The sequence below is a fragment of the Carcharodon carcharias genome, chromosome 17, assembly GCF_017639515.1.
Source record: "Carcharodon carcharias isolate sCarCar2 chromosome 17, sCarCar2.pri, whole genome shotgun sequence".
Taxonomy (NCBI): domain Eukaryota; kingdom Metazoa; phylum Chordata; class Chondrichthyes; order Lamniformes; family Lamnidae; genus Carcharodon; species Carcharodon carcharias.
This window is the reverse complement of record NC_054483.1, coordinates 46,718,139-46,745,615: the sequence shown is the minus strand read 5'-3', so window position 1 is coordinate 46,745,615 and position 27,477 is coordinate 46,718,139. Positions and strand designations below refer to the sequence as shown.

Sequence of the window (27,477 nt, the reverse complement as noted above, 5' to 3'; positions counted from 1 at the left end):
CTGCAAACTGTTTTTGCTAATTCTTAAGAACAGACAAAGAACATGGCGATCTCACCATGTGACCTTTCACAAGTTCATAGTCCTTTCCGAATAAGAGGGTGGTGTTCATGTTGATTACACATGCTGTGTTGTGGGTTAACACCTCTGAGGTCTTCAGATAGTTCAGTGTATTTTCTTTTGATTGTCCCATTCAATTGGATGATATCATTTTGGATTGGTTTCAGGGGAGGTCACTGATTCACATCAGGCTGGAATGTTCCTGTGTTCACTCGAGATAGGGCAAGAGCTCTAATCCACAAAATAAGTCAGGTAATCCAGGGCGGCCATATTTTCAAGCCTTTGTGCCCAGTTTTTAAAAATTAAATTTAGTTTAAAACTCAGAATAGGACATGTTGGCACTGGGTGTGACAGCATGTTCAAGAGAGGAGCGCAAAGGGAAGTTGAGATGGGGCAGTAGTCTACAATGACAGAAGGGGTCAGGATGGATTCCTGAGGACAGGATGATGATGGCAGATTTGAAGAGGATAGGAAACCATTAGCAATATCACCTAACATGGCGGGCAAGAAAAGAAGTTGATTGGTCAACAATTTGAAGGGAATGTGGTCCATGGGGAAGGAGGTGAGTCCCACCAGAAAGATGAGCTCAGTACATGCATGGGGGAGGTAGGACAGAAAATAGAGAAAGGCACAAGGTCAAGGCTCGGGCATGGGGGCTCTTTGATGAAGTTTGGCCTGGTGGGCTAGTGGAAGGGAGGAATGTTGCAGAGGCAGCTGGATGGTTTCAATCATAGTAACAAAGAACTCTTTGAGCTTTTTAGCTTTTTGCACTTGTTGTTGGAGATGAAGATGGGGAAGGCAGGGGAGAGATGTAAACATGATTTGTAGTGGAACAAAAGCCAGGGTTGTCTTTGCATTACAGGATGATGCTGGAAGAAAATAAGGAAATAGATTGATTTCTGGACTCCAAAGGTGTCAATGGGTATGGGGAGAGAGCAGGAGTATGACATTGAGATAGAGGAACAACCATGATCATATTGAATGGTGGAATAGGCTCAAAGGGCTGAATGACCTATTCTTGCTCCTATTTTCTATGTTTCTATGATTAGTGAAGAGTTTTTCCATAGGAGAATAGAACTTAATAGTTCTTTATGTGGCCAAGCCAGATATGACGATGAATGACTAAACCAATTATTTGCCGTAAACATTCAAGTTTACGTCTTTACACACGCATGCATATGCATACACACACACAAACAGATATTCTTATATGTACATACATGCATATTCATGCACACATTTACACAAAAATATTCATACACACAAATACACACATACATATGCTTATATATTCAGACATACATAGACCATACATGCAGATACATGCATATTCATATAGACACACACACAAACATACATACACATACATACAATGACCAGTGAACCACATCAAATAGAAACTGCATGTCCTTTTTGAATTTACATGATGCCGCAGGTGTTGGTCATATTAACATAGCAGTGGGAGTGGAGCAATAAGAGTTCTCAATATTTCTACCTCATTTTATTGAGGACATGGCACACTGGGAGTGAAGAGCAATCCTTTCATCTTTGCTTCTAACATATTTGAGCAAAAATTAATCTGGTTGGCTTTATGTTAGTTTCACTGTCTTTTAGAAAACCAAAATAGGTCATAGGTACAGGCTGATTGTTGTCACCAACATGGCATTCATCATCATTTTATTCAATTTTACCTATCAGCTGTGGTAGCATCATGGTCACGGGTTTAAGTCCCACCTTACAGACCTTCCCTGAACATCATTAAAACAGAGATAAAAACAAAAAAACTGCGGATGCTGGAAATCCAAAACAAAAACAGAATTACCTGGAAAATCTCAGCAGGTCTGGCAGCATCGGCAGAGAAGAAAAGAGTTGACGTTTCGAGTCCTCATGACCCTTCGACAGAACTTGAGACAGAACTTTAATTCTGTTTTTGTTTTTTATCATTAAAACAGGTTAGCTTGCCATGATCACATTTCTGTTTGTGGGATCTTGTTGTGCACAATTTGGCCACAGCATTTCATTGAATATGACAGTGACTATGCTTCAAAAGCACTCCAAAGGCTGTAAAGAACATCTTGCAAATGCAAGTCTTTCGTTCTCTATATGTGTTTGCATTTGTATTATGCCTAATCATTGTCAAAACTCTTTCTATTTATTACTCAGGGAAGACAAAAATGAATCATTTGTTTATAGAGCCATTGTGTGGTATGGCATTGAGCAGCATGCAAATAGGTAGCCCACAGCTGGTGACAGCAAATGCACTAATCGACAGTTATATGAACAATAGTCGGGGAAATCTATTCAAAGTATTGGGAACCTGCTTCCATATTGTGGAGTCTTGCTGTTTGTTGTTAGATTTGACTCTTATTTAGGAAAGGAAGAAAATTAAAAACTCCTTCAACAACCCGCCCTAACAACATGAGAACCTGAAGGGAAGTCATACAGCAAGAGGGCTTTATCTCACAGAGTTTAACCTTAGATTTATTCCAAGCATTTAACATTTTTGAAGTTCTGTTTTCCAAAAACATCATGTCACTGTTCAGTATCTGTGGGGAGGCAATGTCCCTGGTACCACTCCAGGCTGACTGATTGATGATAAACATCAAACTTTGCGAAAAACAGGCTTTGCAGTTGCAGAAGAAATTTAATTTTTTCAAGTTTGGAAGTTACCCCGATTGTGAGTTGAAACATGAATAGCAAGGTGTATTTTTATCATTTGGAATTGGGAAGCTTTTGATGTGTTCTCTGATGAATTTGACACGTCTATGGACTATTGAATACAGAATATTGCTAGGATTGGCAACTTTGCTTGGATATATTCCTGGAGGTTTCATCACATGACCTCTCAACCTCAAACAGTCCCACTCACACACTCCTGCCATTGGTCAATGAATACACCAATCCTCATCACGCTCTGCCTTCCCTGCCAATTGGAAAACAAACTGTTCATTGTCTGATTGGATGCTTCTTAACCATTAGTCAAATAGCCTTTTCCCTAACTCTAACAGTTTTATAACAGAAGTATTCAACAAAGGTTTCTTTTGAAAAGCTCAAAATGTGTTAATGGACTCAATAACTTTTCTTTCATGTTGCCCTGGATGTTGATCTTCAGTTTAACAGAGTTTAAGAATAAGGGGTCTCCCATTTAAGATAGAGATAAGATTTCTTTTTTTCTCTCAGGTTGTGAATCTTTGGAACTCTCTTCCCCCATGAGAGCAGTGGAGTCAGGGTTAATGAATATTTTGAAGGCAAAGGTAGATAGATTCTTCGCTAACAAGGGAGTCAAAGGTTATCGGGGTGAGCAGAGTGTAGAGTTGAGGCCACAATCAGATCAGCCATTGTCTTATTGATTTGTGGAGCTAAATGGCCTACTCTTGCTCCTAATTCATAGTTTCAGGAGGTATTATGACAATCCTGGAGAGTTGGCAACACTACCTGTACTGTATCTGCACTCCCTGTGAGCTCATGGGCTGGCTCTTCTAGCTGTGACCCTGACCAACCACACTAAATGTGGTAACTCTTTTTGGTCTGCCCAAAACATGTTGGTCTTCCAGTGCAAAGAGTTGTCCCAGACCAAGTGTTGCAAACTGGCACATTCCAAGGTGCAGGGCTAAGTGCTGAGGGACACACTAAAGCTTAGGGGCAGTCATCACAGGGGCACAATGGGGACAGGTCGCTGTCTAAGGCCTTCCTGCCATTGTGCACCAAGGGGTGGGAAACTGTGTAAGGCCCCTCAGACTGCATGTTTAACATGTAATGAGCCTTGTGACTATTGACAGTAATTGTAATTGTAACATACAGTAGTGCAAGAAACGGATTTTTCTTGTTCTTTATGCAATGCTAACTTTGAACAGTCCTGTAATGTGCATTTATACATTTTATGAATTAAACAGCTCTCACTCCATCCCGCTTGATGCAGAGGCTGACTCGTGTAGAATATTGGGGGGTGGGGGTGTGTGGGAGAGGTTGGTGGGAGCACAAGAAGACGAGGCTTCTGCACATGCCCATAATAGCTTTCTCCAGCGGGGGCAGCTTTACATAAGACTCCGACTCTGTTATCTGAAGCAACAGTAGGAGCAGCTTGTGGAGGGAGGCCGTGAGCCCAGGAGCTTGTCCAGGCGAAAAAAAGCCAAACTCCTGTGCTGGCTGACTTGTATAGTGAAAGCTGTGGATTTTCCCTGGAGCCTGAGCTGGTCACACACATACACACAGAGGGAGAGAGAGGCTCTTAACATTTCTATACCCACTGCATAACTACCGGATGCTGCTTCAACGAGGTCTTTACTCTCGATTCGTCAAAACTCCAACTGGTGTGTGTGTGTTTGACAGAGAGATAAAATGCAACGGAGCCAAAACTTAACGGTTTGCAGCTGAAGATTCTCTCCTGTGTGTGTGTGTGTGTGTGTGCGCGCGCTGGGCTGGACGAGGCTCCCCATGGCTTACAGAGAGTGATGGTTGGACAGAGCGAGAGAACGGTTCGTTTCCAGAAGGGTCCGATTCTGATCCATGGGTCTCAGCAAAGCTCAGCTGGCGACGGCGCGGCCGACATAGCCTGCCGTGCTCCCGGTACCGTGGACAGAGCCTAACTCACGGCAGCATGCGAAGGATGGGTAAGCCTTTTGCCCGCTGTCTGTCTACCGTTTGTAGTCGCGGCTGGATTAGGAGCCTTATTGAAGTTGCTTCATCTCCTTAAAGTTGTGGCCATTGTGTGTGTGTGTGTGTGCTGGAATTTATATTTCTAATGGTGCAGCTAGTAAGATGTGAAGGGGATTTGGTGAAACTCTGTCTAAATGATTTACTGCAATAACTTTTCCTCGTTGCAGGTCTCAGTGTAATTGCACTATTAAGTGGTCGAGTTGCAGTATTAGTGATGGCACCTACCGTCTTATTGGGTATGCTCTCCACTGCTGAACGAGCCTGTCCGACCAATTGTAGGTGTCATGGTAAAATAGTGTACTGCGAGTCACTCAGCCTCCAGGAGATCCCCACCAACATCTCCCCAGGCTCCCTGGGGCTGTCACTGCGCTACAACAGCCTGCAGAGCCTCAAGCACAACCAGTTTCTGGGGCTCAACCAGCTCACCTGGCTCTACCTGGACCACAACTACATCGGCCTGGTGCACGAACACGCTTTCAGCGGGATCCGCAGGCTCAAGGAGCTCATCCTGAGCTCCAACAAGATCACCGGCCTCTTCAACAACACTTTCCGCCCGGTCACCAACCTGCGCAACCTGGACCTGTCCTACAACCAGCTCCAGTCGCTGCAGCCCGAGCAGTTCCGGGGTCTCCGCAAACTGCAGAGTCTGCACCTGAGGTCCAACAACCTGCGGACCGTGCCTGTCCGGATCTTCCAGGACTGCCGCAACGTGGAGTTCCTGGACCTGGGCTACAACCGCATCCGGAGCCTGGCGAGGAACGCCTTCGCCGGCCTCAGCCGCCTGGTGGAGCTCCATCTGGAACACAACCAGTTCTCCAAGGTCAACTTCGGCCACTTCCCTCGCCTGGTCACCCTGCGCATCCTCTACCTCCAGTGGAATAAGATCAGCGTGGTCATCCAGGGGATGTCATGGACTTGGAGCTCGCTGGAGAAGCTGGACCTGTCGGGTAATGAGATCCAAGCCATTGGCCCCAATGTGTTCCAGTGTGTTCCCAACCTGCACACCCTGCACCTGGACTCCAACAAACTCACCACCATCGGCCAGGAAATCCTGGAATCCTGGATATCCCTCAGCTCCATCAGCCTCTCAGGGAACATGTGGGAATGTAACAGGAACATCTGCTCTCTGGTGAACTGGCTGAAGATATTTAAAGGCAGGAGGGAGAATACAATGATCTGTGCTGGCCCAAAGCAACTGCAGGGGGAACAGGTGATGGAAGCGGTCGATAACTACAGTCTCTGCATTAAAAAGCAAAGAGTCACCACCCAGATGATGCCGGGCAGCCCCAAACTGCAGGCCAGGCCGACATTCAAAACAAGACTTCCCAAAGCTAACTCTGAAAGCAAAAGCCAATCTCCACTGCCAGCCAGTGCCAGCCCCCCAGACCCCAGCTCTGACTCTGATGTGATCGAGCCGGTTTCCTTCCATAAGATCATAGCAGGGAGTGTGGCCCTCTTCCTCTCTGTGCTGGTAATCCTGCTGGTCATCTATGTGTCCTGGAAGCGCTACCCGGCCAGCATGAAGCAGTTCCAGCAGCGCTCGCTGGGCCGAAGGCGCCGGAGGAAGAGGCAGACCCTGAAACAAATGGTCCCCAGCACCCAGGAATATTACGTTGATTACAAACCGACACACTCCGAGACCACGGAGATGTTGATGAACGGAACTGCCTCTTGCACCTTTAACAAATCTGGCTCCAGGGAATGTGAGGTATGAACTTCTTATAAAGCAAGGGTTAGAGATAAACAAAGCCAAACTATGGCAGGCACCTGGGAAGAAAATTTTCCCCTTTCGGTCGAATTGACAGAATGTTTCCCTCTGTTTGGATTCCACACGCAATATACTGTTTGATTGTAGGTGCACACATCCTTGCTAAAAAAATATTTAGTATTTCAATAGCAGTTGCTGACTTTAATAAATGTGTCCATTGAATTATGTTCCCCCCAAAAAAAACATATCTGTCACTGCTCTCATTCCAGCTGTGCCTTTTTTATATAAAATTCTATTCTTGCAATACCTTGCAGTCACGTTGCTTTCTTGTCCAGCGCCAAGCAGTTTTAACGCTATAGATATCATACCGTGTCATTCTGCATGTTCCATTTAATTCATCTAATTGCTGCGTGACTCCTGACAGCAGCTGACTGATTCAAATAAGCATGATGCAATTTAAAGAAAAATAAATCAGTCATTAGCTGCTTCCGAACTTTAACTTGTATACCATTTGAAGGCAGTGATGGAGAGGATTGAAACTTCAGCTGCATGTAGTGCAGATGGGGAGCTGGCACACTGACACTATGCAAGTCTGTCACTGAGAGCTGTGGAAAGTGTTGGATGGGGGTGTTGGTCTTGGCCACTCTCACAGTCTGGAGTTCGTCAGTGCAGATTTGTCAACTTTACTTAAAGACTATAAGCACAGATGTCTGAAATGATTAGCAGGTTCAGTCAGATAGATATGGTGAAACTCTCTCAACAAGTTGGCGGACCAAGGACAAGGGGGCAAGAATCTTAAATGGGTGCTGAGCAGCTCGAGAGTGAAGTCAGCATTTTTTCACACAGAATAGTGGGAATCTGGAACTTTTACACCCCCCCCCCCCCCCACCCCAACACACCCCCATCAAAGTCTGCGGTGGGGTCAACTGGAGCTTTCAAGACTGATTAATGTTTATTTTTAGGTAAGGATGTGAGTGGTAGGAGGGGAATTGGAGTTGATCTCACTGATAGTTTTACAGGCTCAAAGGGCTGAATGGCCCCCTCCTATTCCTTATGTTACCTTGACAGATGGAATGGGAACAGGCACATCAGCTTGATGCTGTTTCTCAGAGGCCAAAGCTACGTCAGCACCTGGAGATCTATAATGTATCCCTTACCCCTTCTACCTGGGTGTGTGCCATGTTGGCACTGCATATCCAAGATGAAACATTTGAAGTGGCATCATCCCTCATTTTAAAATCCGAGAATGAGAATGCGGGCTGTTTAATTCCTATAATACTCTCCTTACCAAAAATTATTTCAAACAACAAAGAAAGTTGAGAGAGGAGGTGGGGATTTCCCTGTAGAACATCCAGTATATTTTGGCATAGTTATACAGGATAGTCTGACCTATCAAAGCAACAAAAGCTCATGGATTTGAAGGCACACATTTCAAGTAAATAATTGTCCAGTCTGAATTTTAAATAGCCTGCAAGAAATTTTAGTTTTGGCATATTATTTGAGAAGCAAATATAAATTTCCTCCTGCTTTTCCCACTATCTGGATGTTGTATTTGTAATTATGCAATTGTTTGATGAGCTGATAATCAGTTATATATTTAATGGACTGGGTGAAACATTTTGAGTTTTTGAAAGTTGTTGGACCTTGTTATTTGGAGACGCATGGGTTTGGTTTGACAATCTTACCTCAGTGCAAAATATTACAGTGTGCTTAGAACATGCATAGTCATGTAACAGGACTGTCAAACACGTTAGGAAAGGCTTTTGCTCCTGTGTACAATACTGCCAGCAATGGCCTAAGCAATGTCTTACAATAGTTAAAAATGAGGTTCTTGAGTGAAAAGATTTGCTAAGTTAATTTTGCAGCACATTTAAATAATACGGGCATGCAAGAGAGTCTGGTACAGTTCTGATGTGTTCTACCATAGAATGCTCAAATCAACGTTATGGCTGGGATTTGCTTCATGGTTGTTTGCTGATCTAAACTGTATTGTAGGGGGAAGAAGCTGACCAGAGGTTAAATGTTAGACAATAGGGAGGGGATGAGAAATCAGAGATGGAATTTACCTCTGACACTCTTGCACACACTCATACGCTGTGAGTTGATGCAAGAAATAATATGGGGATATGACTGTGAGCTGGACCTGAGTTAACAGGCGATGGGCAGCTCAGGGGAATTTGAAATGTACAAATATCACTCAGATCTGGCAGTGGAGCTAGGGGGTGGGGGAGTGGTGAAATGGGCCTATAAAAACTTGCTGTAGTATTTTTTCAAAATTTGAAAGTTTAATTATCTGTGCAGGCTTACTTTACAAAAGAGTAATGACATATATAAGACTGTGAATGGTTTCCCACAGTATGTGGAACAGGATCAATAAACTAAAGAGAAATAATTAAACAAGGAAGGAATGTATTTTAAATTCCGGCTGGCTAATGCACAGGAAAATCTATCACACAAAGCCTTGTTCAGAAGAGAGACCATTAATTAACAGTGCACTGTTGCCAGTGCCAATTGTGCTACATGAGCTTTACAGAATAATATCTCTAGTGTTTCATTGGGTAGGGAACTAGGACACTGTCAGGTTTATGACTGAACATTACTGTTATCTCTGCAAAGCGACAGCACTGGAAAATGGAGGCTCTAGGCCTTATGCCATGATTAGAGCAACAGACGCGTTTCTGCTTATTTCCTTTTCAGATGCTTTTAACACAATGAAAATAATAAGTATAATAATCACTGTGACTTAAAATGCAAAGGTTAGGGTTAGGGTCAATTACACAGAACATGCAGCATAGAAACAGGCCCTTTCATACAGCCAATCTCATTGCCAGCGAGTCTATTTTGTTGGACTTTGTTGGGGTTTAGTGATACACACAATATAATCATATGCAACAAGCACTGCTTCTAATAAGAGTTGATAGAATTATGCTTTATCTTTCAAAAAGTTGTGATGGATGACCATTATTTAATTGAAACAGGAATGATTTCCTACTTTTCCCACTTGAATTAGTAAATACAGTGTCTGAGCTGCATTAATGCTGTTGCAGTTGAATTATGGCCTGCACTGATAGACAGAGGCATGTATTTATTTGGAGCACTATCAGTTTGCAGTTCACCTCTACTGTATGGCTAATGAATTGATTGCAGAAGGCAAAGCCTGCAAGGGCAGTGATACAGTGCCACTCAGGTCAATAGGTGTTACTGCATTACTCTGCACCTCACTGATTAGTACCATTCATTCCACTTGCTTCATTTTTATTATACAACTAGCAGAAAAAACTGCAAGTATGTATTTCCATGTTTAAATGTAAATGAATTATCTAATGCATTTATTATATGGGATCTTCAGCACAGAAACAAGCCATTCAGCCCAACAGGTCTATGCTGGTGGAATCTCCTCCCACTCTCATTACCTCTCCCCCCACCCCTTGCCCACTGAGTCCCTCCATTTCTTTTGCCCTCTCCTGAAAGCTATCAATGTCCTCTGCTTCAACCACTGCACAGGGGAGAGAGTTCCACATTCTCACTGCTCCCTCTGTAAAGAAATTTCTCCTTTTTTTCTTATTTGATCAGTTAGTGGTTTTCTTGCTATTGATGCCCAATTGGCCTCAGAAACACCCAACTCCTTACAGTCCTCACTCGTTGCCAGGTGCCCTCTGTAGTATAAAGGGTAAACAGAATGGATATGCTAATCTATGGGCACATGATGATATGGTACTGACATCAGGCAGTCATGTATGAGGTACTGTAGAGAGCAAAAAGGCAGCCCTGAGGAGACATGTGCCTTCCCTGTACTCACTATGTACATGCTGTAAATAGTAAATACAGTATTTATTTAAGCAGATACCCCAATATCCCAATGGCTCTTCCTTGCTAGAATCCTGGCTTAGGACATTCTACAACACCCTCTTGGTTTTGTGTACCCCACCTGATGGTGCATTGGAATCCAGCAACCAGGACTATTCTGGGACTCAGGGCTCTTGGGGGAGAGACACACAAAGTTAAAGATTGAAAGGAGGCACAACGCAGGTATTTAAAATGCTGAGCAGATTTCATGTAAATGTAAACAACCTATTCCACTTACATTGTGAGCACAGATGGAGAGGGACAGATTTAAAATGAGCAAAGTTCAAATCAGTTATCTCCCTTGCCTGTGAGTAGAGGGGGTAATTGCAACAGATTTTTGTCTCAGACCAAAATATTTGCTTTGTTCATCAGTCACGGTTCCTTGAAAGTTGGATTTTTTTTAAAAAATAAGACAAGCTGACTGTATTTATCTTCAGTTTGCTGGGAATTCACTGAAGGATGAGACATGTGAGCCCCTCTTTCACAATTCAAACAGATATTAAGGAGTCATTTCTGTTCTGGGACAAAAAACTGTTGGCAATGCCCAGTTTCTGACCAATGCCGCTGGCAGGCGAATCCCATTGCTGGTAGCATCACCCCATAAAGTGGGCCTTCCTGGATTCATGCAACACAGAAGGAAGGAGGCCATTCAGCCCATTGTACTGGCTCTTTAAAAGAACTATCCAATCATCCCACTCTCCTGTTCTTTCCCCATTGCCTTGTAAATATCTCCTTTGCAGGTATTTATCTAACTCTCTTTTGAAATTTACCACTGAACCTGCTTCTACTGCCCTTCCAGGCAGCACATTCCAGATCATAACCACTTCATGTGTAAAATAATTTATCCACATCTTCCCAATGTAATGACAGATCACTCACTATATTTAGAAGCAAACTTAAATATATATATTAATCTGTATATATAGATAAATATATGTAAGTAATATACTATGCACATAAAACAATGATTGTGGTATTCCTGTTGTGGGAGTGTTCTGCACTGTCATTGGCTATGCTATACCTGAATTAGGAGTGAGCTATGCTGTTATTGGCTGTCATATGCCTTGTCTGGGAGAATTCTGTATTGTCATTGGCTGTGCTATACCTGGCCTCAGGGTACTCGATGGTGTGACTAAATGCCACAATTCAACGTTCTAACAAAGATGTAGAAAGCCAAATGAAATTAAAATGTTCCCTGAAATCCTGCAACATACTTTAAGCTACACAATGTCTGCTCATGATTTGCATAAAGGAATATCACTGTTTTTAAGAAGGAAATGGAACACAGTGAGTAGGATTAAATTCTTATTACTTAACCAAGTGCTCAACACAAGTGAAAGCTCCATATTTTGTTTAACAGTGTCCAAATCAGTTACCTACCTGTCAGTGTTCCTATGTACGAAAAATGGTTGTGAATCTGTGGAATTCACTACCTCAGAATGCAATGGATGCCGGGATGCTGAATAAATTTAAGGAGGAGATAGACAGATTTTTAATTAGTAACAGATTGAAAGGTTATGGGGAGAGAGTTGGAAATTGGAGTTGAGGCCGAAATTAGATCAGCCATGATTGTATTGAATGGTGGGGCAGGCTCGAGGGGCTGAATTGCCTACTTCTGCTCCTAGTTCTTATGTTCTTATGTATACTATACCCTTTCCCCAGAGGGACACATCCTCCTTCCAGAGCGCCTGCACGTAGTTTGGCAGGTTCAGAGCTTAGGACCACCCAAATGTGCACAAAGATATGGCTAGAGTTTAACCAGCTAAAATCAAACAGGTCACCAATACTAAACACCACAGCCTTCCCACTGCTGGTCCATCTGGGAAATTGGTACCTTTTGGGACACTGGCTCACAGTATTATATGGAGTATTGAATGAGAAGAATATTGGCCCCCAGTGATAAGGCTACTCCCCAGGTCCACAGTATTGAGGATATAAACTGGCTGACTAGTCCTTAACATTGCTTCAGGGTACTTCAGGACCATTTGCTTCAAGCATCACAGGTTCAAATTCTGCTCAAGAGTCCTCTGCACATAATTGAGGCTGGCGTTGCAGTGAGGTACTGAGGGAGTACTGCACGGTTGACGGTGCTTTTTCTCAGATGAGGTGTTAAATCAAGGCCTGTTATGCCCTCTCTGGTGGTCATAAAAGTTCTCACTGCACTATTTCAAGGGACGTTTTCACTGGCATCTTGGGCCAATATTTATCCTTCAACCACCATCATTAAAACAGATAATCCAGTCAAATGTCTCATTGTTATTTGTGGAACATTGCTGACACAATTGGTGCCACATTTCCTACATTAGAATAGTGACTTCAAAAGCACTTTGTTGGTTGTGAAATTATTTGGAAGGTCCTGAGGTCATTAAAGGCACTATAAAAATATAAGTCTTCTATTAGACTGAGTCTAATGTGGACAGTGGACTTGCCAAGGAGTATGACTCTGTGACTCTATGAGAAGTATTTAGATAAGCACTTGAAACGCTATAGCATACAAGGCTACGGGCCAAGTGCTGGAAAATAGAATTAGAATATAGAGGTGCTTGATGGCCGGCATGGACACAATGGGCCAAAGGGCCTGTTCTGTGCTGTATAACTCTATGACTCTATGAGAACAGTATCTGATGATCCTCTTTACTATGTTATTGATACATCAAAATCACACAGGTGCTTCTGGTCACAGTAAGGGTCTTAATGTTCAGTTTGTATTGGTCAGAGAAGATGGAACTGTGTCACATACCTGTAAAAAAAACCCAGAGTAATGTGTTGTAAATTTCTGTGCCTTGCATACCTAGATGCACTTGTGTGCTATTTAGCGCAGCCCCAAACAGCCAAGCCTATTTAGCTGCCAATGTTCATGGCCATATATCTAACTGAATAGTTAATGAACACAATAGTCAGACAGCAGAGGGCTACTGCTCCTGAATCTGCTGCCAGTGGGGAACCTTGTTCTGTCGACTGAAACGTAATAAGAAATGATGGGCAGCATGCCCAGGATTTCCCAAAATGCAGAGCAGGGGGGATGAGGGGAGCAGCTTGTCCATGACGTTGCAATGTGCAAGGGCCAGGGCAGCCTGCCCAGGGCTTCCCAAAGAATTGTGTAGCCCAGGATTTTCCGATATGCTTGGCAGGTGGATGAGGCTCCCTAGTGTCATCTGAAGTTTATACAAGCATTTTGTGTGGTCAGTTATTTGTTTAATAAAATGGTTGATCACAGTCTAACTTCAGCACTAACAATTGGCTCCTGTGGTGTTCCACGTGGCGAGTCAGTAAGTCCTAGTTTCTCTCTGAATAGTTTTCTACCTACTTTCCTCACTTTTGATTCCTAAATTCCCGATCTCTTCAATTCTAATCTGCTGTTTAGATCCAGTCAACAAAGTGTGAGGGTAGAGTTGTGACAGTGAAACTGTGAGAGAAAGTAGCTGTGGCAGGAAGTGCCACTATACCTGAGATTTTCATATTAATATGAGGAATCTCCCTTGGTCAGGCTCAGGGCTGCTTAGAGAAAGTGATGCACCTTTTTGCTGACGTTTCGAGTCCTCATGACCCTTCTAGTTCTGTCGAAGGGTCATGAGGACTCGAAACGTCAACTCTTTTCTTCTCCGCCGATGCTGCCAGACCTGCTGAGTTTTTCCAGGTAATTCTGTTTTTGTTTTGGATTTCCAGCATCCGCAGTTTTTTTGTTTTTACCTTTTTGCTGAGTTTGTTGCAACAGTCTGGCTCAGGGTACAGCACCCCCTCTGGAGTGAGTAAAAATAACAGTGGCTACAGTGCTATCCCAGGAACAAGCCAGGGTAACAAGTCATAGAGTGATTTCAATGGAGTTGGATGCAGATGTGTTGCCAATTCAAATATTTTACTGGACGTATAGATAGGTATCTGCTGTAGAGTAACGGAACCTGTAATCTATTGCACATAGATTTCTAATAGCTTTCTAAAGTTCCTTGTGCATCACAGTAACTGTTTTCTAACTCAATCATAATTACAATATAAGTTATGTCTAATCTCTTAAAAACAAAAAACAAGAAAAGGCCCCTGGGTTTGTGCCATGATAGTGAATAACCTTCAAGCCATAACCATGAGATTGGACCAAAATCAGCTTAAGAATGAAAGAAGAACTCTTGCTGTGTTATTGAAACTCATGCCTTTTTTTTGAGAAATTTATTTTAAGTAGTGCTTGCCAGAGAATCAACATCATATTCCTGGAGCTCATAGTAAGAGATTGTGAAGTAGGAACAACCTATGCAGGATCGTCAGTTTCCCCTGTAATCACTGTGGTATGTCTTAATATGTGACAATGCTGCTTACCTATGTGCCTAATGATCTAACAGTAAGGAAGCCTCTAGTGAATAGTGACCAGAATGTCACATCATTAATTAAGAAAGAACAGGCCAGAAAACTACGAACTTTTAGTTTAGCACCAGTTATAGGGAAATTATTGGGACCTGTCATCAGGAGCAACATGACTGAGTACTTGAACAAATATGAGCTGACCAGAGAGAAGCACGTGGATTTGTGGAAGGCAGGTCATGCCTGACTAATCTAGTTGTATTTTTGAGGAGGTCACTAAGCTGGTGGATAGGGAATGTCAATAGATATTGTCTATATGGATTTCCAGAAGGTGCTTGCTAAGGTTGCACAGAATGCTGTTAACAAAAAAATCGCGGAATTGGAGGTAACCTTGTTACGTGGGTTGGAAATTGGTTGGGAGGTAGGAGAGAGTGTGTAAGTATAAGATCATAAGACCATAAGACATAGGAGCAGAAATAAGGCCATTCGGCCCATCGAGTCTGCTCCGCCATTCAATCATGACTGATAAGTTTCTCAACCCCATTCTCCCACCTTCTCCCTGTAACCTTTGATCCCCTTACCAATCAAGAACCTATCTATCTCGGTCTTAAATACACTCAATGACCTGGCCTCCACAGCCTTCTGTGGCAATGAATTCCATAGATTCACCACTCTCTGGCTAAAGAAGTTTCTCCTCAACTCTGTTCTAAAAGATCTTCCCTTTACTCTGAGGCTGTGCCCTCCGGTCCTAGTCTCTCCTACTAATGGAAATATCTTCCCCATGTCCACTCTATCTATGCCTTTCAGTATTCAATCAGATCCCCCCCTCATCCTTCTAAACTCCATGGCATATAGACCCAGAGTCCTCAAATGTTAAGCCTTTCATTCCTGGGACCGTTCTCGTGAACTTCCTCTGGACCTTCTCCAGGGCCAGAACATCCTTCCTGAGATAAGGGGCCCAAAATTGCTCACAATATTCTAAATGTGGTCTGACCAGAGCCTTATAAAGCCTCAGCAGCACATCCCTGCTTTTATATTCTAGTCCTCTCGAAATAAATGCCAACATTGCATTTGCCTTCCTAAGTACCGACTCAAACTGCTAGTTAACCTTAAGGGAATCCTGGACTAGGACTCCCAAGTCCCTTTGCACTCCAGATTTCTGAATTCTCTCCCCATTTAGAAAATAGTCTATGCCTCTATTCTTCCTACCAAAGTGCATGACCTCACACTTCCCCATGTTGTATTCCATCTGCCACTTCTTTGCCCATTCTCCTAACCTGTCCAAATCCTTCTGCAGCCTCCCTGCCTCCTCAATACTACCTGTCCGTCCACCTATCTTTGTATCATCTCCAAACTTAGCCAGAATGCCCTCAGTTCCTTCATCCAGATTATTAATGTATAAAGTGAAAAGTTGTGGACCCAACACTGACCCCTGTGGAACTCCACTAGTCACCGGCCGCCATCCTGAGAAGGACCCCCTTATCCCCATTCTCTGCCTCCTGCCAGACAGCCAATCATCTATCCATGCTAGTACCTTGTCTCTAACACCATGGACTCTTATCTTACTGAGCAGCCTCCTGTGCGACACCTTGTCAAAGGCCTTCTGGAAGTCCAAGTAGATAACATCCATTGGCTCTCCTTTGTCTAACCTACTCGTTACCTCCTCAAAGAATTCTAACAGATTTGTCAGGCATGACCTCCCCTTGTTGAAACCATGCTGACTTTGCCCTATTTTACCATGCACTTCCAAGAATTATGAAATTTCATCCTTAATAATGGACTCTATAATCTTACCAATGGCCGAGGTCAGGCTAATCGGCCTGAATTTCCCATCTTTTGCCTCTCTCCCTTCTTAAACAGGGGGGTTACATTAGCGATTTTCCAGTCCTCTGGGACTCTCCCTGAATCCAGTGATTCCTGAAAGATCACCTCTAACACCTCCACTATCTCTTCAGCTATCTCCTTCAGAATTCTGGGGTATAATCCATTGGTCCAGGTGATTTATCCATCTTCAGACCTTGTAGTTTTCCTAGCACCTTCTCCTTGGTAATGGCCACTATACTCACCTCTGCCCCCCAACTCTCTTGAACTTTGGGGATGTTACTCATGTCTTCCACCGTGAAGACTGTTGCAAAGTACCTATTCAGTTGCTCTGCCATTTCTTTGTTCCCCACTACTACTTCTCCAGCGTAATTTTCCAGCGGCCCAATGTCCACTTTTGCCTTTTTCTTACCCTTTATATATCTAAAAAAACTCTTGCAATCTTTTATATTACTGGCTAGTTTACCCTCATATTTAATCTTCTCCCTCCTTACTTCTTTTTTAGTTGTCCGCTGTTGGTCTTTAAGGCTTCCCAATCCGCTGGTTTCCCACAGCTCTTTGCCGCATTGTATGCTTTCTCTTTAGCTTTTATGCTGTCCCTGATTTCCCTTGTCAGCCATGGTTGCCTCGTCCTCCCTTTAGTATGCTTCTTCTTCCAAGGGATGAAGTTTTGCTGTATCTCCCAAATTACTCCCAGAAACTCCTGCCATTGCTGTTCCACTGTCTTTCCTGCTAGGCTCATCTCCCAGTCATTTCTGGCCAGCTCCTCCCTCATGCCTCTGTAGTTGCCTTTATACCGTTACATCTGATTCCAGCTTTTTCCTCTCAAATTGCAGGGTAAATTCTATCATATTATGGTCACTTCCTCCTTAGGGTTCCTTCACCTTAAGCTCCCTTTTCAATTCTGCATCATTACACATCACTAAATCTAGAATTGCCTGTTCCCTAGTGGGCTCCACCACAAGCTGTTCCAAAAAAGATAAAGGGAATGTATTCTGATTGGCTGGATGTGTCAAACAGTGTTCCCTAATGCCTTGCGCTGCGTTGTCTTTGAATGAGGGAATAGAGTTGTCTATCCATGTTTACAGATGACACCAAGTTAAGTTGTTCGGATGTGAACCAGAAGATATATGCAAAGAGACTTTGATAGTTTATGTGAGTGTGAAAAGCTCTTACAGATGGAGTTCAATGTGTAGGAGTGTGAGGTTATCCATTTTTGATTCAAGAATGACAAATCAGAAGTCTTTCTAAATGGTAAAGGAATAGGAACTGTGCTGGAGCAAAGGGATTTAGCTGCCCACAGACACATCAATAAAAGCTAGTGGACAAGTACAAAAAAAAGATATCAGGAAGACTGATGGAACATTGGCCTTTATCTCGAAAAGGCTGGAATTGCTAAAGGAGGAAGTGATGCTCTAGTTATACAGAGTCTTGGTCAGACCTGTCTGGACTATTGTGTTCAGTTCTGGAAGCAAATACTGCAATGCTGGGGTACAGCACAGATTCACCAGAAGGATGATAGGATTAGATTATGATGGCAGTTACAAATTTGTAATCTCTTTGGTTGAGAGGTTTAAGGGGTAATCTGATCAAGGTGGTTAAAATGTTAAAAAAGTTTTGATAGGATAAATGCAGGGAAATTATTTCCTCTGATAGAACAATCCAAGGGGGCAGAATCTTAGAATTAAAAACCAGGAGTAAAAACAGGAAACCCTTCTTCACACAGAGGCTAATGGAAATCTGGAACTCTCTCCCGGCCCAACAGGTTGTGGAGGCTAAGGGTCAATTGCTATTTTTAGGATTGAGATGGACAGATTTTTATTGGGTATCAAGGGAAATGGTGTGGAAATGAAGTTGAGGTGATCTGATCGGCAGGATGGCCTCAAGGGGCTGAATGGCTTACTCCTATTCCTATGTACAGTCTTTGAGGGCTGAATTTTCCTAGCTCTGGGCAGCTTGGGAATTGGATTGGCTAGGCACTCCACAAAGGTGGGCAGCTAAGTACGCTGGATCAGGCCCCAATTAGGGGCGATTTTGTGACCTCGCCAGCATTTTGCCACTGGTGGAGCCACCTCTTGCATGGTGCAGAGGTCACCAGCTCAATGGAGCTGGCCTTCCTAAGGCAGGCTGGGGAGTCTTTGAAGCCATAGGCTTCATGCCCCGTTAATGGGGCCATAAGGCTGCAATCCCGGTCAAGCCCGATCCAGTGGAAGGGTTCCCCCTCCATCCCTATGGACCTGGTGGCCTTAATCTTGTTTATTTCAGACCTGCTGCCCAAGATAGTGAAGGCCCCTCCATGTTGAGGCATCCTCGCAGTCCGCCACCTGCCTCGGCAATGCCCACTTCTTGTAGGACTGCCAAGGACTGCCCTCGAGTTGGGCTGCAGCGTGAAGAGTCCACCCTCTGTCCTTAATAATTGCCAGGATCCTGCAGCCTGATGCAAAATCCAGCCCAGAGTGTTTAACAGAGCAATGTTTTGCTTGGAGTCAGAAAATTTAAGCAAGTTAAAACAAAAATTAAAGCAAAACTGAAGCCAAGACGATGCAATGTTAACTAGGACTGGTAACTAACACAGATATTCTTACAGACAACTAGTACAGACAATTCTACAGATTGTCCTTAACACAAGCTATATCAGTGACTAGTAACAATAGTCAATGCTGAATCTTACAGCATTGAAAAAAATAAATTGTCTAATTACCTAATAAACTGATATCTGAGGGAAATGAGATTAAACTTTGCAAGTCTCTGCTCCCAGCATGCTCAATAGGAGCTGGGATTGGAAAATCCATATAGAGGTTAGTGCCCAATTATTGACACTTCTGTTTACTTTTTAGCTATTAGGATGAATGGCAGGAGAATCAGTAGCATTGTTCACTGATGCCTTCACTTAATTTCCCAATCTGCATTCCCGTTAAGCAGAACTCATCTGCAGGAGTGGAGATTTATACTGTTTGTTACAGTCACAGCATTGGGCAGCAACTGGATGAAAACTTTCAGCTGAAAATCTATTAGAACTGCTACATTATGAAAAGGTCTAGACGCACTCAGTAAGTGTCCTTACCCTAAAACACTGGCCTCTCCTTTATAAATTTCTAAACACTTGCCTTTTTGACCAAGCTGTTAATTACCCATTCTAATACCACCTTTGTTTTGGTTCAGTGTCATTTTTTTATCTGATTTTATTCCTGTGAAGCACCTCAGGACATTTTATAATACTAAAGGCACACTATATTGAAGGTTTTTATTATACCTGCAGAACCAAATCTGGCAATGCTTGGGCACCAAGCTGTGGTTAACGTGGTATGAAGTGTGCACATTCTTAATAATACAGATAGCTAGTCCCATGTTCCAGTTGTACCTATCAGCCATTTTGTTGTTGTGCTGGTGTTACAGTTTACTCAAGGTGTCTGAGTTGCTGTGGCAACATGCACTTTCACAAGCATTTGGAGTCTGGAGCTATTGACAGTGATGGCAGAGGCACAAATGTTCATTCCATCATATGACTGACCAGGAATCTGTCCCACCTTCACCTCCTTCCATTGGCGTGTGTTGGAAGGATTTTCAGGTTGATATTCAAACTGTTTGGCCATGCTATGAATACAGCTTCCTTGGTCAGTAAGTCCTCGGGTGGGGCTCTGTTTGAGTACATTAGGCGTGAACCCTCACCCACTGGAAGCACACATCAGAAAAGTAGATGTTCTCCAATATATATGCAAAATCGTGGGGGTATGCCTGCAATTTCTCAAATTTGTTGGGGTGCTTGTTCAGAAGATCAGCCTCTGATACCATTTTGGTGCCATTGAAATTTGTTGATTAGACATCAAGCCAAGCAAAATAAAATTAACTTTTACCTGATTGGTATTAGTCTTGGCTCATTGGGCAGCACTGTTGTTCCAGCCCCACTTCAGAGACTTAATCACACAATTTAGGATGGTGATACTTCTGGCAAGTCTGAGGGAGTGCTGCACTGTTGGGGGCGCCATATATCGGACAAGGCATTAAAACTGTAACGTGGATATAAAACATCCGATTTTACAATTGGGAAAGGAGTAGGGGAGTTCTCCTTGGTGTTGTACCCAATTTTCATCCCTCATCACCCAAACAAATTTTCTGATAAGTATAAGTTTCTCTTTCTTTACATTTTGAAAAAAGAAACAGAAGCATTGGGCTGAATGCTACCAACCCATAGATAGTGGGAATGGAGGTGGAGAAGCCAGTAAAGTTACGGGGAGCCACGCTGCCTTTTCTCAGCAGTGGATTGTAAGGGCGATTGGCTGGGTTCCACGAAGACAGGCAGCCAATTTGCATAATTAAAATCCCAATTATGGCCAGTTTACAGAGCTATTGACATTTTGCCGATGGTAGAGAAACCTTCCTCTGTCGCATGAGGAGGCTGCCACATTCATGGAGATGGCCTTCTTGTGCCAATCCCGGCAGGAGTCATAATAGCCAAAGGCTCCATGGCCCAAAGAGGGTGCTGGGAACAGAAAATTGTCAGCCCCTGTGACCCCAACAATCTAATGCTCCCCCCCACCATGAGAGGTTTCCCCTCCAACTACAGGGCCTACCGTCCTCAGCTCCCTAATTTTTAATTTTTACAGACCTGGCTGAGAGCTCCTCCGTTTTGAGAGGTCTTCAAGGTTACCTATCTGCCCAAGAAGCGTCCACGTCTCCCAGTGGGGCTGCTGACACTTCAGAGCTGCCGGTCCTCTGATTGGGCCTGCAGCATCAGGATGCTGACCGTTATCTTTAATTAGGAGGTTGCCTGTGGTAAAATTGCAGAGCCAATTACACTGCCGGCAAATGTGGGCTCAGGACCCATTTTTAGCCTGCATCAAGGTCCTGAAGCCTGCTGTAGGATTCAGCCCATTGGCGCAACAGAGACAGCCTGTCAATTATTGCACATTTCATGTGAAATAAAATAAAATATTGTCAAAAGTATCACACACAGCACCCACTGTGCTACCCAAGACACTATGGATATTTCTCAGCTAACCAGATGTAAACTGGAGTACCAAAAATAGGGAAAGCAACTGCTCCATAGATTATCATTTTGACAGGACACTTGCTTCAAAATCAGAAGGTTGTAGGTTCAAGCCCCACTCTATATATCTGAACACATGAACTAGGCAAGACTTAACTTGCAGGGTTGAGTGTCCTGGCTTCTCTTTCCTTATTGGAGACATTGACCTTGAATGCTGACCCTGAACGCTGACTCTGAACTAAGGTCCTGTTTGCTTCGATGGACCTTCAAAATCCCATGATGCAATGTGGCTTTAAGCAAACTCCTCTAGAAAGACAGATTCATTATCAAAACCTGGATTACAAAACTCTCCATCGCTTCACGGCTGCATTAAAACCTTCCAATTCTATCACAGCTGATCGAAACTCCCCATCTCTTCACAGCTGGGTTTATAATCTTTCCTTTTCCCTCATAGCAGGTTTAAAAAGTTTCCATCGCTTTTACTGATGAAGGCAATTTGTTAACCAACCTAGTTTTATGGCATTCTGCCATTTCCACCAATAAGATTGTGTTGCATGAATTTGTACATCTGCCATTTTGGTCATTAAAATCTATGAAAATGAAGCAGCAAACATTCTATTCAAAACCTGAGGAAACTAGGAGTGGAAATAATTTATTATCGCCCAGAAGATGAAGCTAATGCAAACTTATATGAGTAGTTTTTGCTTGCTTTGTGCTAGGATGTTTTTTATATTGGCAGGACTTGTTGCAAAAGAAAAGTTCTATCAAAAGAACATCATAACACTTGACACTTTGGAACTTGGATGGTATTCCCTGTTTAGTTAAGCCCATGTGATTTGGTTTGCAATTTTAAGCAAACCTTTGATTAGAAAGTCTGTAACTCACTGCAGAAACTGGCAACTTTTATGGTATTTGACAATACACTGTTAGTTTCTTAAAGTCTCAGTGTAACTGGCCAGTGAGAAGCTTCATATTAGAATGACATTAGGTGAGATCAAATAGGATATCACGATAATGAAGATAGCCAGAGGGGGCTAAGTGAAGTCTTGTGGCGTAGTGGTAGTATCCCTAGGCCAGAAGCTGCGGTTCAAGTCCTACTTGATGGCCACAGAAGGTGTTTTCATAACCCGGCCAAAATGCCTCTCTAACCATCAGCCTGTAAATCCTTCCAACACGCCTGATGACAGGCAGTAAGAGTGGGAGAGTTTGCTGGTCAGCCAAACTGCAGAAGACAATGGCAAACCACTGCAACACTTTGCCAAGCACAATCATGGACCAATCCAACAGAAGTCCATGATCACCAATGCATTCTTAGGGCATGATACCTGGAGGAGGAGGAGGAAGATAATTATTAAAATAGGCAAAGTAGAGAGGATAAAATTCTGGGGGCTGGATGGATTGCAACCACCCAGACTAAAAGAAGGTAAGGAAGAGTTTGCAAAAGCACTAGGATTATAGATATTCAATAAAAAAGGGAATGTTGCCAGAGGGGCTGGTTGACAGCTCATGTGATTCTGATATCAAAAAGGAGACCAGATAGGTTAATGTCAGCATTAGGAAAAGTATTGGAATATTTACTCAAAAGTACAAATAGAAACCAAAAGTGTAATAAAGAACAGTTAGCATGGATATGAAAAGGCAAGGCCATGCTTTATCAACCTCATTGAATTATTTGAAGAAGTAACAGAAAGCATACGTGAGGTTAAGACTTTGTTTTGCCTCCAAAATAGCACTCATGGCATGCACACATTCTTCTGCTGCTAGAAGCAGTCTGGTGAGGGCGTAGCACATGTCCAGGAAACACTCATTGGAATATAACATTGATTTGACACCAGCACTGCTAATTTGGAACTCAATGCTTAAGCTGATACCCTCTCTTAAACATGCTTAGCTGGATGTGTGTTCAGTGCAGGAAGGACCTCCCCCCATCAGTGCTATTTAAAGGAATTGTCAACTACTTTCAGGTTAGCTGTTCATTGATTCCTGCTGAATTTTGCTGCAACTGTACAAATGTTTTGTGTTGCTAGAATTGTATAAAGTAGCTGAAGTCTACAGGGAACTGGTGGGATTGAAGGACTTTGTCCTGACTTCAATGATTCTGCACAAAGCACTTGCTCCCAAATTTACGTGCAGTGGAATGTATCTCCCTTGGAATATAGCACGACAGGGAGAATGAGCAGAGGGCCTACAGAGCAGGACAAGCTAATGGAAGAGGGAGGAGGTAGAAGGGAAGGAGAGCTCCTAGCAGGAGGCTATACCCACCCAGGGTTCAGGAGTGATTCTCCGACTTGAACCTCAGCGAGGAAACGGCATAAGACATCTCCAATTCACTAAGGACATAATCCCTGAAATCTGCAGCCACAACTGCAGCCTCAAAGCATGGCAAGGATGGCATTAACAGTGACAGTGAAGATATGTGGCCATGAACCTTTGGGTATCCAGCTCCTTCCGGGCTGAAGCAGGTAATATTTGCAACATCTCACAGTTTGTCATCTAGTGTTGCATCACAGAGATCACAGAGGCTCTGTATTCCAAGAGACCTCAATACATTTCATTTTCACTTGCCAGAGAGAAGCAGGTGGAACAAGCAGGTGGCTTTGTGAGGATTGTAGGCCTCCCCATGGTGCAGGGTGCCACTGACTGCACACACATCACTTTGCAGGCACTGCTTGTCAACTATGAGATGTACCATTCCCTCAACGTCCAGCAAGTGACCATGTTGAGAGAATCATGGGGCAGGTTTGAACATGGGGGAGCACATAAAATCCTGCGGGTACTTTGCCTGTCACCTACCTGCCCACCCTTGCCCCCACTGCAATTAAACAGGGGACCAGGAAGCCATAGGGCAGCTGGCCACCTTTAGGCCTTTGAGGCCTTCAAATAGCTAATTACTGGCCCCTTAAGGGGCTCATCCCACATTCATGGGTATTATACCCGTGGCAGTGGAGTAGGGGGGGGGGGGGGGGGGGGAAGCCCAGTAGTTTTAGCTGTGCAGGCTGGTGTCGGGCATGGGAGGGGGGACCTCCTTTGTGGCCCCTGGGTCTATGAGAGGCATGATCCAACCCCAAGATCATCTCCTCACCATTTAACCAGCCCCCTCCCACCATCTCAAACCCAACCTTCACCCTCACCTACCTTGCCTGGGTGAGACCCCTGACCTCGGACTTACCTGGGTTCCTCACCATGGTAGGACTGCCTGTAAGTCCCAGAAGTGGCCTCGACTGCTAGACTGCAAAGCCACCAGCCATCCAAAAATGGCAGCTGTCTAAGGTTGGACTCCTCCCAGTAGAGGGGCAGAAGTCCCACCTCCAAAGGTTTAACGCTGTTCTGGAGCATTAAATAGCTGCAGGGCAGCCATCGGGATCATGGGCAGGTTCCCCTTGAGTTTTCAGCAGAAACTGTTAGGCTGACTGGCCTGTGTCTGTTTTGTCAAATTCTGTGTATGAATGACAAAATTGGCTACAACTGTTGCTCCTTTGTGAGTGACTGGGATTGCTTAAGAGCAAGGGCTGAGTTTTTTGTCGAGCGGGCAGGCACCCCAACCCCAACAAGAATAAAATAGTGCACGATGATGTCGAGCGAGCGTCCCGACGTCATCACACTCACGATATTTCGCTCGACGGGCGTGTGCGAGAGGCCGTAGCGCGCCCGTTGACAATTAAGCAGCCCATTAAGGCCCTTAATTCATTAAATTGAATTTTTCGCTATAGGTCAAGCGACCTTCGGATTTTGAGAAAACCTCATCCACGGGTGGGATAAAGTTTCTGACGTTAATTAAAAATAAAATGCAAACTTTTAAATCTAATTTTTAACATGTCCCTGCCCATGTGGCAGAGACAGAGTCATATGAGGGGAAATGTGTACTTTAATTTTAAGATCTTTACTTTTAATGTTGGAAATCTTCAGCTCCCTGAGGCAGCTCTGTGCCTTTAGGGAGCTTTCACTGAATGCACCCGCGTGCATGCGCTGACTTCTGCACTCGCCCTCCTCACCGTCCCTCCACCCAGCAGTGCTGAGTGTTTCGGTGCATGATTCACCATTAATTGGCCAGCCAGCGTGAAATCGCGGTCGGGGCCCGATCGCAGACAATGGACCGTTGCGCGGCCACTCCCAGGCCCGCCCGCTGCACCCGCCCACTGTGCCCGCCCGACGAGGGGAAAATCCTGTCCCAAGAGGCGACCGTCACAGCACGACTTACATTAATGGTGAGCCAGTTCTCGGCAATTCAGGTTTAGCACATTTTAGTAATACACACAGTCTATCCTGGACCCCCAAGAAAAAAAGCCAGCATGTTCTATTAGAATCCTAGGCATGGACCCTGTGGATTACTGGGATATCCATTCTTTTTGGGATTATCCGAAATTCCTAGTCCCATTATTTTAACAGAGACAGTAAACCAATTTTAAATGGGATAACACCCTCACTTGTACAGCAGAGAGAGAACATTGAGATAAAGTCATTAATATCCGCATGATATTACTTCAAAAACTTAATTACTGGTGCTATTTGATTTATCCCTCAATTTAACTGGCACTCTACATTACAAAAAAGCCTCTACTGCGTCTGATTAAAACGTGGGTTAGTAATATTTAAAGAAAGCAACAGCTTCTGATACTGACTGCCCATCCAGCCAGAGATTGAACACAGTACCTAATGACTAGCAGGGATGACAAAGGATCTCTTATTGTGGTTGAGATGTCTCCAAGGTGCCATTCCTGGCCATAGCAGTTTCGGGACTAAGTCAGTTCTCTCTAATGGACTCGATATCTCAAACCTGGCAGCTATGCAATTCACCAGTATAAGGTTGATATTTGGCCAGCCTCCCTAACTCATTAGTCGTACCTGGAGAGTACATCTGTCACTGGGATGCTGGGATTCAGCTCCAGATTTTGTTTTTTGCCCAGATGCCAGGGTTTGGGTCATCTCCTCACAGCTGGAGAAGAATTTGGAGTGGAGGGGGCAGATCCCATTGTCATGATCCATTTAGGGATCAACATCGGTCGGACTAAGAATGAGGTTTTGAGGAACTGGGTTCTAAATTAATAAGCAAAACCTCAAGGGTAATAATCTTTGGATTACTATCTGAGCCCAAGCACCAATTGGTATGGGGTTTAGCAAATTAGAGAATTAAATGTGTGGCTCGACATGTGGCGTGGGAAGAAGAGGTTTGGATTCATGGCACTAGCACCAGTACTTGGGAAAGCGGGAGCTGTTCTCTTGGGAGGGGTTCCACTTAAACTGAGCTGGGACCAGTGTCCTGGTGAATCATGTAACTAGGGGTGTAAATAGGGGTTGGGGTGGGGTGGGAGGTGGGAGGTGGAAAGGTCAGGTGAAGGGAAATTTAGACATCTAAAGTGAAAAAGTGAAAAGTTAAGGTAACAGCAATGTAGCGATTTGGGTAAAGATAAGCAGAATGGGCAGGAAGGGGCAGAGAGTTTATTGGTAATAGGCATCAGCAAATAAGATTCATGCTAAGAATAGTGGCAAATCAGTAAAGTTCAAGTCTTCTTACATGAATGCAAGAAGCATTCACAATAAAGTAGATGAAATACCACCACAAATAGAGGTAAATGATTTAGATCTAATTGCCATTACATGGTTACAAGGTGGCCAAGGTTGGGAGGTAAGCATTTCAAGGTACACAACATTTCAAAAAGACAGACAGAATGTCAAAGGGAGAGGGGTAGCCCTGACAGTAAAAGATGACATAAGGACATTGGTGGAAAGAAACTTGATTCTGAAGATCAGGAAGTAGAATCAGTCTAGGGGAGATTAGGAATAGCAGGAGTCAGAAAAGACTAGTGGGAGTATATTATAGGCCCCTTAACAGTAGTTATACCATTATACAGAGCTTTAAGCAAAACAATAATTGGAGCTTGTAGCAAACACAATGGAATAATCATGAATCTTCATATGGACTGGACCAATCAAAGGTGGTCTGGAAGATATGTTTGTAGATGCTTGCACAACAGTTTCCTGAAACAATATCTTGTGGTACCAACTAGTGATAAGCTATTTGAGATCTAGTATTATGCAATGAGGCAAGGTTAATTAGTAATCTCATCGTAAAAGATCGACTGGGAAATAGTGATCATAATACATTTGAATTCCA

At 43.7% G+C, this 27,477-nt stretch overlaps 2 protein-coding genes across 2 annotated transcripts in view; one reads left to right on the top strand and one right to left on the bottom strand.

Moving 5' to 3' along the window:
• LOC121289841 (catenin alpha-3-like) overlaps nucleotides 1-27,477 on the bottom strand; it is a 1,845,970-nt gene that overhangs the window by 1,146,487 nt on the left and 672,006 nt on the right. The gene's annotated exons all lie outside the window — the stretch shown is intronic.
• On the top strand, nucleotides 4,414-6,625 carry LOC121289842 (leucine-rich repeat transmembrane neuronal protein 3-like). Its single transcript, XM_041209734.1, has 2 exons — nucleotides 4,414-4,667; nucleotides 4,881-6,625. Exons 1-2 carry the CDS (start codon nucleotides 4,655-4,657, stop codon nucleotides 6,425-6,427), a joined length of 1,560 nt encoding a protein of 519 aa, XP_041065668.1. The 5' UTR covers nucleotides 4,414-4,654; the 3' UTR covers nucleotides 6,428-6,625.